Below are 12,156 nucleotides of genomic sequence, written 5' to 3'. Positions count from 1 at the left end.
TTAAACAGATCCTCGGTTGTGTGTTACACCACGTCCATATCTAAACCAAAAACCATAATGATAATGCAAAGGAAACAGAGGGCTTCATAAAAGCACATGAGCCAAATATTATTCTCGGCCAATGCTTTAACTAAATACGCAGTGGATGTGAAAGGTACAGGATGGCACTTAAATAAATATGAGCAAAGAGAAGGAAACATATTCACAGTCCAAAGCAACAGGTTTTTGAACCTTTGGTATATATCTCAAATAAGCATCCGTAAACACGTGTTAGCCAATAGTGTTTAGTTCCAGGTTTCTTAAGCCAGTGATTGTGTGTGTTTCAAAAATAGCTGATAAAATAATAAATCAGGATTGACATGGGCTGATTAAGGTCTCTGGTGTGAGCACACAGGTAAATTCAAACCATGGCAAAATGAAGTGCAGCTGTGTTGCACAGCAAAACTATACAAGAAAATGAGTGAAATACACCAGTTAGAAATTCTGTGGCTCGGGTAGACACCCTTGATATTAACAACAACAACAGCAAATATATTTTTAATGCTGTCCAAAGTCCACAATCTGGAAGGCAGAAATATCCCAAAGCTCATAACCACATGCCTAACAGGGCAACAACCATCCCACAGGACTATTATAGTTGCATATTTCAGTTCCCTCCCTCCCACCCAACACCCTGCCCCTAATAAACAGCACCAGTGCAGTTCGAGTTAGAAAACTGGAAATACTGAGACATTCCTAAGGTTTTCATAATGACTAAGGGCCAGTGAGACGGGGCTATAATGCGAACCTCTGCCATGGCCATTCTCCAAAAAGCACCCCATGGAATTCCCTCTAGCTTTGCAGATAAACCATATTAGGTCTACTGTAAGGCCAGATTGAGAAAAAAAGCTGGCATGCTATCCTGGGCGGAGGGAGAGGGGCATGCTGATGGGAGAGGTACATGAAGGATGCCTCAAGGATGTTTGTCCTGCAGCCCAGGATGGAAGGATGTGTTGAGATAGGTCACAAATTGTGTACCAATAAAATATTTGACTCACGCCATTCACCAGAATACAGAGCTTAGCAGAGCTAAGTCCTGCTTGGTAGCCGTGCAAGTCCACTATGATCAGGATCAAACTGGACCACAAAACAAAAGGACTCAAAGAAGTCCAACTCATCCTCTCAGCACTCTATCCAACTGTCTCTGGAACCAGTGGTGTGACGTAATCATTCTACTTTCTCTCCTCTCCCATTGAGGCAAGATCTTCTCTTAACCAGCCTTATTCTACATCTCAGCGATGACAGCCACATAAATGAGGGCAGATAGAGCCACTCTCCATAGTCGTCTGCGCTTGGGGCTACTTGTCATCCCCCAGGCCTTTCCAAAACCTGCCCTTTCACACATAGGCAGAGTCGCTGGACTGAGTCCTGCCAAAATTGGGAACACTGACCCGTGGCAGGTCCTTGTTGCGGATCTCATAGACTGACTTCCTCTTTGCCTGGGCCCCTCGCACGGCCAGCTTGATCTTGCGCCAGCCCAGGTGGTTGAGTTCAGCCAGGTTCAGCACAACACAGATGCCACTCACAGCAAACATGAACACTAGAAAGACAGTCTTCTCAGTAGGCCGGGACACATAACATTCCACCTCCTTGATGCAGGGGTAGCGGTCACACTCATACAACCCTGGGACGCTGAAGCCATACAGAAAGTATTGGCCCACCAGAAACCCAATCTCCAGGGCATTTCGGAACACCACTTGGATAATGTAGAAGCGGGAGATGCCTTCCTGCCTTCGGAGCTTGGACCGTGCTGCAGTGCGCAACCCCGATGGGTGTGGAGTCAGCTCCTTAACCTCTAGACAATCTGGCTCCGTCTCCTTGCTTGTGTTCTCTGTGTTCTGCAGCACCCCATTGACAATGGCACTTTGCAACTTCTTGTCTTCTCGTTTGCCAACACCACTGCTCCCACCCCCAGGTCCTCCAGCGCTCCCCATGGACTCAGGGGGATCTCTGTCCAGGGCTAGGAAGACAGTAGAGTAGCGGCGTTCTCGCTGCTTGGCAGACTGGTGCACAGAGTAAGTGATGAAGCAGAGACTGGGGGTACACACCATTATGATCTGGAAGACCCAGTAACGTATGTGGGAGATGGGGAAGGCGCGGTCATAGCAGGCCTGGTTACAGCCGGGCTGCAGGGTGTTGCACACAAACATGGTCTGCTCATCATCGTACACCGTCTCTCCGACAATGGCCACAATAAGGATGCGGAAGATCACCACCACAGTCAACAGGATCCTGAGCAGTGGACAAAGGAGGGAGAGAGGTTCTCATGGGCTGAGTCACTGACTTAGGAAACCCCTACGCCTCCCTTCCCAGCTCCGTCCTTGATTGGGGAGCTAGCCATCCTTCGTGGTACTGAACTGGGAATCCAGCAAACCTTTTTGTCTCTTCCCTTGCTGCAGGATGTTGGTAGACTGGGAACACTTCATACTACAGGGATCTCAAGCATGTGTACCTCCCTACACTGGACTTGGTGTATTTGCAACAGATCGATTACATGGAATGTAGGGAGGCACAAAACACACCTTCACTCTGGATACGGCAAATGTACATGGAATAGCTGAACACAGAGAATACAAAGTCTACACACAGAATATGTATATAACTACTTCAAGAGGATATTTAGTTTAGCCTCAGTATGAATATGGAACTTAAGCTTTATATAAACAGATAGCTATGACTATATATACACATATATACATGAATATATATAGTATTTATGTATGTGAATATACATATATACACATATAGAGACACATAAAGTGTCAATTGGGTGTGTCGGTTTCTGGCACTGTAAGTTTTAACAGGCAAATCAGTTTAGCTTAATAAATGTTTGTTGGGAAAAGACACATCTGCTCTGAAGAGCAAATCTGTCTCCCCATTTGCCCTTCTCTGTCCAAATACAATCCTGCCTTCTTTGTAGATTCTATTTAGGGAACCGGATGAAGATTGGCTCCGACTCCAGAGAGTGGGGGGACCACGACGGAGCCAATAACTCCTTTGCTAATGGGAGAAGAGTGAATCCCCTGGTGGTGCCTCAAAGGGAAGGGACGAGGAGCTGCCGGCGGAGGAGGGCATCACTGGGCATCAGGCAATCCCTCAATGCCAGGAACACAGGCGCATGGGCCAAGGATGATGGCAAGGGGTCAGAGGATGGTCTGAGGGCTGTCGGGACTCGGTCTAGACTTTAGAAAGGACTCCCGGGGGCCGCCCGACGGGGCCGGCTGATGACCGGCTCGGCGCCCTTACCTCCCGATCATAGTGGAGTGCTGCTGCACCGCGGCTTCCAGCAGCCTCTCCAAGATGGTCCATTCCCCCATCGCTGTGCATCCGGAGGCAGCAGACAAAGACTGGGCAGTACCGGGCACGTCCCCGCTCCTGGCCACTCCCCGGGCCTCACCTCCCGACTGGGAGCGAATTGCCCCCCAATTAAAGAATCAAACAAAAATTTTTAAAAATCCACGATTCCCCTCTCCCTTTTATTGTACTTAAAAGAGGGAAATGGGGAAGGAAACCCAAGCACGCCCAACTGATGGGCAGCTGGTGCGGTCCGGAGGTCGGCCACGAACCGCCAGCGCCGTCCGGGGGTCAGGTCTGGAGCCGGAGGATGCCCGGGCGAGGGGCGGGGCGGAGCGGGGGTGGCCGCGTGCAGGTCCTCGAGCTCCCGCCCACCCGAGCGAGGTCTTTGGGCCCCACTCACCGCCGGGGGTTGGGAGCCAAAAAAGGGTCCAGGCCCCAGCCCCCGCGCCTGGCACTTCAGCGGGCACCGGGCGCTCCCGCGCTGCCGCCTGCGAAGCCGGGGCGGAGCGCGCGGAGCCGGCTGCAGGGCTCGGGAATCCGCGGCCGCCGCCTCTAATCCGGCCTTAAGTAGTCTCCGCCTGCGTCACGCCAGGTCGGCGGAGGGGAGTCGAGCGCTGCGGGCGGCTGTAGCTGCGCGCCGGAGCCCGAGGGGCAGGGGATGCGCGCAGGGAGAGAGGGGGCCAGAGTCCTGGGGCCCCGGCAGGGAGTGGGGCGACTTCGAGAGGAAGGATCGCAGCGCCCCTCGGGGCTTCTCCGGGTGCCCAGGTAACCTCACCTGACCGCCAGTCCCCGGCAGGAGGGGCAGCCTGGAGCAGACTCGCGGGTGAGTGGGGAGGGGCGTGAGTAGGTAGTTTAGGGTCTCTCCGCACATCCCTCACCTTTTGCTTTTTGTCTTTGGTGATACAACCGAAATTCCCTCACCGAATGCAGACGCTGGATGGGGGAAGGAGAGCGGGGGCAACAGTAGGACGCTTTTCAGTCTCCCTTGGAGAGGACTGCTTGGCTAAGAGTAAGTCTGCGGTCGGTGCCTTCGTGGATCCGACGCAGGGGTGAGGAAAGCTTGATTAGAGTCCATTTAGGCTGAAGCTTAAATGTAGGTGTGAAGCTGCCTCTGAGGATGGGGGTCTGAGCACAAGACTCTACCAAAGAGGTGCCTAGTTTGAGCGAGTGGGTGACCATGGTTGAAGGACTCGCTTCCGCATCGCAAATCCAGACGCTCTCCTATTCTTAAATGTCTATCTATCTATTATCTATCTATCGATCCATCCATCTCTTATTTGTTTGTTTGTTTGGAGGAGGGGGTACTTCTCGGGTAAACTGTGATCTAATCTGAATCTAAGGAGGCCCAGTATTCAACTAGCAAGAATAGCCACTCACAGTCTCACCCCGCCCTCACTTTCGTTTTCCGACCTCGGCTTTCTTCTCGCTCAATCAGCAGATTCTGCTTTGTGTTTTTAAATTTACGTTTTGCTGTCAGTTCTATCTAGAGCAACTGCTTAACTGGTCACTAGAAAATTAAAACAATCACACCAGGCTGCTAATTAGCTCAGGGAGTCAGTATTAGAAGGCATAGCAGTTGAGTGTTTCATGTATCTGTTCCAAAAGTACAATGAATAAGTGGTTGTCACCCTTTAAAAAATACAGCTGTGAAAAAGTTGCTGACTTGCTCTAGGCAGGTAATGCAGCCTTAATTATCCACAGGGATCATAGCACATATATATATGTATTGCATAAGGCACACCGTGATGAGCCTTCAGTTTGAGACCATAGGAGTTGCTTGGGTAGCTGGTGGCCCAGCGACTGGGAAGAAGGGTACAGAGCATAGGCTTGAGTTCACTCACAGTGCGCCTCTGCATAAAATGATGTGTAAAAGCACAACCCAAGCTTCGGTGAGAGAGGGATCGGTGAGATCTCGCGTAGACCTGACACCTGTACGCCAAGGAAGCCACTTTTCACTGCAAAGGGGTAAAAGAGTCCACTGACAATGGAGAAAGGCATAGGGTGTAAATGGAACTTTAGGGTTATGGCAGGTGCTCCTTATTTCCTGCTGGGTAGAGAGGAGGTGCAAAGATGGGAATGGTTGGATATCCTATTGTCGAATCCACCTCCAGATGGAATGGTGATCTCCCAACTCAGACTTGGTGTTTTTTCTCAGACTTCCCTCCTGCTCCCTCAGGCTCTGGCTCCCTGTATTCCCTCCTTCTCCAGCAGACTGTTTGGGGCAAAGGATCTCAGACAAGAAGTGAATGAATGAGAAAGTCCCAAGGGAAATCTGTTTCACATATTAAATGTCCCAAAATAGGCTGCACAATTCAAAATCATTACGTTTTATATATGTGGCTTTCCCAAACGCTTAAAGATAGTGATCGAAGGACACAGATTGCAGGAAAGACATCTTAAATGTTCTCACAGTGCAGTTTTTTTAAATGTATTTACTTAATTTATTTTTTGGGTCTTCGCTGCTGTGCGTGGGCTTTCTCTAGCTGTGGCGAGCAGGGGCTACTCTTTGTTGCGGTGCGCGGGCTTAGTGCAATGGCTTCTCTTGTTGCGGAGCACCGACTCTAGGCGCGCGGGCTTCAGTAGTTGTGGCACCTGGGCTCAGTAGTTGTGCTCACGGGCTCTAGAGTGCAGGCTCAGTAGTTGTGGTGCACAGGTTAGCTGTTCTGCGGCATGTGAGATCTTCCCAGACCAGGGCTTGAACCCGTGTCCCCTGCATTGGCAGGCAGATTCTTAACTACTGTGTCACCAGGGAAATCCCCACAGTGCAGTTTTGAAGCACTAGGCTATGACTAAATTGTTGACCATTAATTAGTTTATTATTTTAAAATATACATTAACATGACATATAGATTCAACATATGAGCACATGTGTATACATGTGTGTAACACAAAAAAAACACCTATATACAGAATCTATATTTGAAAAAGACTCTTCTATTAGATTTGGTAGCCTTTTTTTAATTATTTTTTATTTATTCATTTATTTATTTATTTTGGCTGCTCCTCGTGGCTTGCGGCATCTTAGTTCCTTTGCCAGGGATTAAACCTAGGCCCAGGCAGTGAAGGCACCAAGTCCTAACAACTGAACTTCCAGGGAATTCCCTGGTAGGCTGCTTTTAGATAAAAACCTTATTCTCACCACTACACCTTGAAAACAGTGCACTGTTTTTATTTTTAAAAATCATTCAGGTCTTCCCTGGTGGCGCAGTGGTTGAGAGTCTGCCTGCCGATGCAGGGGACACGGGTTCGTGCCCTGGTCCGGGAAAATCTCACGTGCCGCGGAGCGACTGGGCCCGTGAGCCGTGGCCACTGAGCCTGCGCGTCCGGAGCCTGTGCTCCGCAATGGGAGAGGCCATGACAGTGAGAGGCCCGTGTACTGAAAAAAAAAAAAAAATCATTCATAAATTGTGTTTTACATTACTATGTTGTTTCCTTTTTTTATCTTTAAATTTTTTTTGAAGTATAATGTACAATATTATATGAGTTACAGGTGTACAATATAATGATTCACGATTCGTAAATGTTATACTCCCTTTATAATTATTATAAAATATTGGTTATATTCCCCATGTTGTACAATATATCCTTATAGCTTATTTTATACCTAATAGTTTGTACCTCTTAATCCTTTACCCCACACTGCCCCTCCCCCCTTCCCTCTCCTCACTGGTAACCACCAGTTTGTTCTCTGTACCTGTGAGTCTGCTTCTTTTCTGTTACATTCACTAGTTTGTTGTATTTTTTTAAGATTTCACATATAAGTGATATCATACAGCATTCGTCTTTGTCTGAAATTTCAGCTAGCATAAAGCCCTCAAGTCTAGCCATGTTGCTGCAAATGGCAAACTTTCATTTCATTTCATGTGTTTCCTTTTTTTGAGCCCAATCACTTTTTTTTTTTTTTTTTTTTTTTGCGGTACGCGGGCCTCTCACTGTTGTGGCCTCTCCCACTGCGGAGCACAGGCTCCGGACGCGCAGGCTCAGCAGCCATGGCTCACGGGCCCAGCCGCTCCGCGGCATGTGGGATCTTCCCGGACCGGGGCATGAACCCGTGTCCCCTGCATCGGCAGGCGGACTCTCAACCACTGCGCCACCAGAGAAGCCCCCCAATCACTTTCAATTAATAAATTGTCCTGGTCGTGCAGCAATAATATGAAAATGTTCTATGTAGAGCTAGGCATCTCTGTTTCCTCAGCACATTGTCTCAACCAACTAGATTCTGACTCTCTCAATTCCCCTCTGATTGAAGATCCCATTTAAGTCAGTTGGGAAGTTCTTTCCATTAACTCTTATTTAAAACTCATTCAACTCTCTTAAAGTAATAGTTTTGGATGGACAAAAGTAAAAGAACTCATAGAATAAACTTTGGTGTACATTAGCCCATGTAGGGATACTCATTACAAATACACATGCTGGGGTCCGCCCCCCCCCAAACCTGCTAAATTAAAATCTATAGAAGTGAGGTTTAGGTACCTGCATTTTTATTAAGTTCTCACCAGTGGCTCTGATAACAATAAAAGGTTGTGAACGTTTATTTCCATGAGTATTAGGTCAGGAAGGAATCCCAGAAATCAGGAAATCCTATCCCTTTGATTCACAGATGTTAAAATTGACCCAAAGATTAGGTATCTCAAGTCAGACAAGTAGGTAAGGAAAAAGCTATGAAGAAAGTGCTGGTTAAGGGTCCTAGAGAAGAGGACTAAATAATTTTAAAAGATGGAAAATGTGACCTTTAAGGAAGGAAGAAGGAATTAAGGTGGTTTGGATCATGAGGACGTAGCCACTTGCAAGCATCTAAAGGGAAATAATACCTGGATCGTTGGCTTTGTGAAGCCAAGTCTTACCAAGCAGAAATTTCCATTGACAGATCAGCGAAATATTCTCCACGTCTAGTGGAAAAAAACTGTAAAGGCACATAGCAAAAGGCATAGTTAAATATTCTAATACAGGGAGGGAATGGAGAGTTACTAAGAATAATCCAATTTTCCACATGAATATATCTGGATTTGCTCTTATCCTTATATATGCTTAGAATTTTCTTTTTTCTGTTCCTTCTAGTTTTTTTAAAGATACAATTGACATACAGCACTGTATAAATTTAAGGTGTACAGCATGATTTGACTCACATACATCATGAAATAATTGTCACAAGTTTAGTGAACATCCATCAACTCATATAGATACAAAATAAAGGAAATAGAAAAAATTTATTCCTGGCGATGAGAACTCTTAGGATTTGCTCTCGTAACAACTTTCTTATATAACATACAGCTGTGTTAATTATATTTCTCATGTTATCGTTATATTTATCAGGTACATACATCCCTAGTACTTATTTATCTTATAACTGGAGGTTTGTCCCTTTTGATCACCTTCATCCAACTTCATTCTCCTTTCAACCACAGATTCCCAGGTGAACCTGTTAGCTTAGTAGCTTTAAATACTTGGTAAATGAAACTCCCTAGGAACTTTGTTAAGGTGTAAGAATGTTAGTGAATCCACTGACCTCTCCTCTCCTGGACCATAAATTCTTGGGGAGCAGAGGACATGCCTTGTACCTCATGGTGCTTTCCATGGTATCTTTAGCACTGTGGAAACTTAAGTTTGTTGGAGGAACAGGGTAGCTATTCTGGCTCTCTATTCCCCTCAACCTGGGAAGGCTGCACGGTCCTTGAGCAGAGGTGGGTCCTGCCTCCCCCAAGACCGTAAGTTACATTCCAACCAAGAAAAGAAAGGCGTTCCCTTTGTTAAGTGAAAGTCCCTACACACTTGGGGCAGCTGGACTGCTCACTAGGAAGCCTTCTTGCTGACCACTAGCCCCTGGTCTCACTTTGTGCTGCTGTCACTCACTGTGGTCCCAGTACCTGCTGAACTAACCCAGAAAATGCTGCTCAGTGTGCAGGCTTTGGGCTACAGCATCAAGGAGGCAGCTTCAGGAAGCTGATCACAGCCCTGGATATACAGGCTCCGGGAAGCGCCAGCATCTGTAGCCTCCAGGATTCGTGTGGCTCGAGAGGGACTGCATTTGGTTTGGGATTGGTCTCTGTGTTAAAGTCCTCCACGTTTCATTCACAAAACGCTAGGATTAATTGAGCTTTATCTCCCCCAGTGGCCTACGTACATCTGTTTCCTAATGAAACCATCAAATTTTCTTCTGGCGGGGCAAACCCAACCTGTCTTGTGAGACTTGAAATAACATAAGCGCTAGATGAAATCGACTCCTATTTGCTGCAGAGTGAGTTTTCTCTTTTTGTGTGTGTGTTTCCTTCCCTCTGTTTAATCCCTGACGTAAATGTTTAGGGAAACACTTTTTGGGTTTTACTGTCCAGACAAAATTTAGAGAGTAATAATTCCATACAGGAGTAGAGCTGTCCAATCCACCAATCATAAGTACCCCTAAATATGGTGGCTTGATGTGTTGCCTAGGACTGCCCTGAGCCTGGTCCCTTCGAAACCATTCTGCAATGTCATGGACACAAATGCCAAATTATGTTTTAGCCTCAAGAGATTGTATATCCAAATAGTGGGTCAATCTAACTAATCTGCCTGCTAGTCCTTTGAATAAAAGGGTATGTATCCCTTTAAAAAAATCACATGAACAAATTCCCCATTCCCCACCTTGTGTATAGAGAATATAGGTATGTGTAGTAATATCTCAGGGATTAACGTAATATGACATTGTGGCCAAAGCAGATGTGTGAAACCACAGCAAATAAATTAACACTCATTAAGAATCAAATCAGCACTCCTGACACATAATCTTTCATGTTTATGTCAAGTCGTGATTCCCATTCACATCAGGAGATTCCCAGGAGGGGCTAATTCAACCTGAAGGAAGAGACTTAAATCAACACTATTCAAAAGTCATTCAGCTACAGTGCAGAAGAGCCTGCCTGGGGTCTGAGCACCCGCCTCTTCACACTCTCATTGTCATGGTCCAGCCAGAGTGCCAGCCATGCAGGATGTAGCTGGGCTTCCTACTGAGTGTGTTTCCAGTCTGTAGGGAAGAGATGAAGAAATTGCAGGGGAAATGCACATGGGTAGGACCTACCCTTGACAGAACTGTTAAGCTGGGAGAATATATGTCAGTTCCCAAAGGCACCCTTCCTGCACTTTTTCCACATCAGAGTGTGCTGCTAAAAGCTGAATTCATCCTGTTGCTTCACATCTACAGCCAAGTTAATTATGTCGAATTGATATTTGTCCCCAAAGGAACATTCTCTAAGACGTGGAGCTGATTTTCAGGGTTCTTCCTTTCTCTCATACTCATACCTGGACGCTCCTGGTTGCCTGGTATCTTCACCTCCTGAAATCTAGCCAATTCCTGTTTTTGTCAGGACTCGGCCAACTCAGGCATTATCAACCCAGAGGCTTTTGTGATTTTCCAGTTCTCGTCAATCTACACGCCTTCTGATCCCTCTTGGACACCAACATCCAAGTCTGGTCCAGAGAGCCTCCTGATTCTGGAGCTGGATGCGATTGGAAAGGGGCTTCCACTCACTTGTCACTCACACGTGCAGCTCCCTTGCTGCCGTATTTTAATAGTCAGCTGAGGGTTTGCCAAGAGCAACCCACCAACTTGCCCATTGGATTTGGTTCACAGTGTTCTCTGACCTTCAGAACCCCACACAAAAATGTATCTTTTTGATACAAACTTATCCTTCCACCTTGACTGTGGACTGCCTTTGGTCATATCTCCCACCCCTGGAATTCACCTTGAATCCACATCCTATTGACCTTTGAGCTTCCCACCATCATGCTTCACTCACTCCCCGCCCCTCACTCATTAAAGGAAAGTAATCCGATAAACAGGCACACCAGGGTGTTAATAACTGATAACCACTTAATGTATTATCCTTCTCAGAGGAATTATCCTCATTTAAGTTGCAAAGCCTTCATTCAAAGAAATGAATTTTTCTAGGTAGTTTTCCAGACGCTACACAGAAGGAGAGAATAGCCGTTTGAGGGCCAGGGATGTTCTGAGCCCTCCCAAATCACACCACACAAGTGCTTGCTTGTTTTATCGGTCTGTAAAGTGGGCCTCCTTGTGGAAATACAGGAATTGCATTAATGCTGTGGTTCTTAAATTTTACGGCACCTTAGAACCACCTGGGGAAATTTGAAAAATCTCAGTGCCTAGGCTGTACCCCAGATAATTTAAATCAGCATTTCTGGAGATGAGCCCCATGCACTGGTATTTTTAAAGAAAAAAAACAGAACTCTCCAGGTGATTCCAATATGCAAGTTGGAGCACTAGTGCGTTATCCCCACCATCAACTACTTATACACAACAGCCCTCTAGGACTTCCGTAAAATAGGCTTTCTCCTTGGGTTAGGAATGGTGCTTCTGGACACAAAGCCAGAATTTCATACTAAAAATGTGTTCCTGTGGTCTGTAAGGACTTAGTATAATCCATACAGGCTAAGTAGTTAGTTGGTAAACTGCAAACACCCATTTCATTTCATCTCAGTCCACTCCTGGCCATCTGGTCCCCTGTACTCCTATTACAGGGCCATGTGTGTATTAATGAAATGATTGCATCCAATTACATCTTTTATTCAGAGCACAAGAAGAGTCCATGTATTCTCTCCAGCATCACCGTTTCTGTCAGGATGTCAATAATCAAGTTATTCTTTCTATTTCATGCAGAGATGGGATAATCTTCCACTAAGGTAAGAGTATAAATCAAATATGTTGTTGCTTTCAATAAACTTTCAACTTTGCTGCCTGGTAGCTATAATATAGATACTTCAGTGAAAAGCGTAAACCACTTGTTAGTGGTCTCCATTTTTAAATGTCCATCATATAGTCCCTATCAA

The 12,156-nt window shown here is 46.2% G+C and overlaps 1 protein-coding gene across 1 annotated transcript; it reads right to left on the bottom strand.

The window, feature by feature from the left end:
• Window positions 1–1,376: 1,376 nt before the first annotated feature.
• GJD2 (gap junction protein delta 2) lies at window positions 1,377–3,356 on the bottom strand. Its single transcript, XM_024732587.1, has 2 exons — window positions 3,286–3,356; window positions 1,377–2,271 (listed from the first exon to the last, which is right to left on the bottom strand). Exons 1-2 carry the CDS (start codon window positions 3,354–3,356, stop codon window positions 1,377–1,379), a joined length of 966 nt encoding a protein of 321 aa, XP_024588355.1.
• Between the last annotated feature and the right edge of the window lie 8,800 nt (window positions 3,357–12,156).

Source organism: Neophocaena asiaeorientalis, unplaced genomic scaffold (genome assembly GCF_003031525.2).
Source record: "Neophocaena asiaeorientalis asiaeorientalis breed wild unplaced genomic scaffold, Neophocaena_asiaeorientalis_V1.1 scaffold119, whole genome shotgun sequence".
NCBI lineage: Eukaryota > Metazoa > Chordata > Mammalia > Artiodactyla > Phocoenidae > Neophocaena > Neophocaena asiaeorientalis.
The sequence above is the reverse complement of the archived record's forward strand: the minus strand, read 5'-3'. Positions and strand labels throughout refer to the sequence as shown.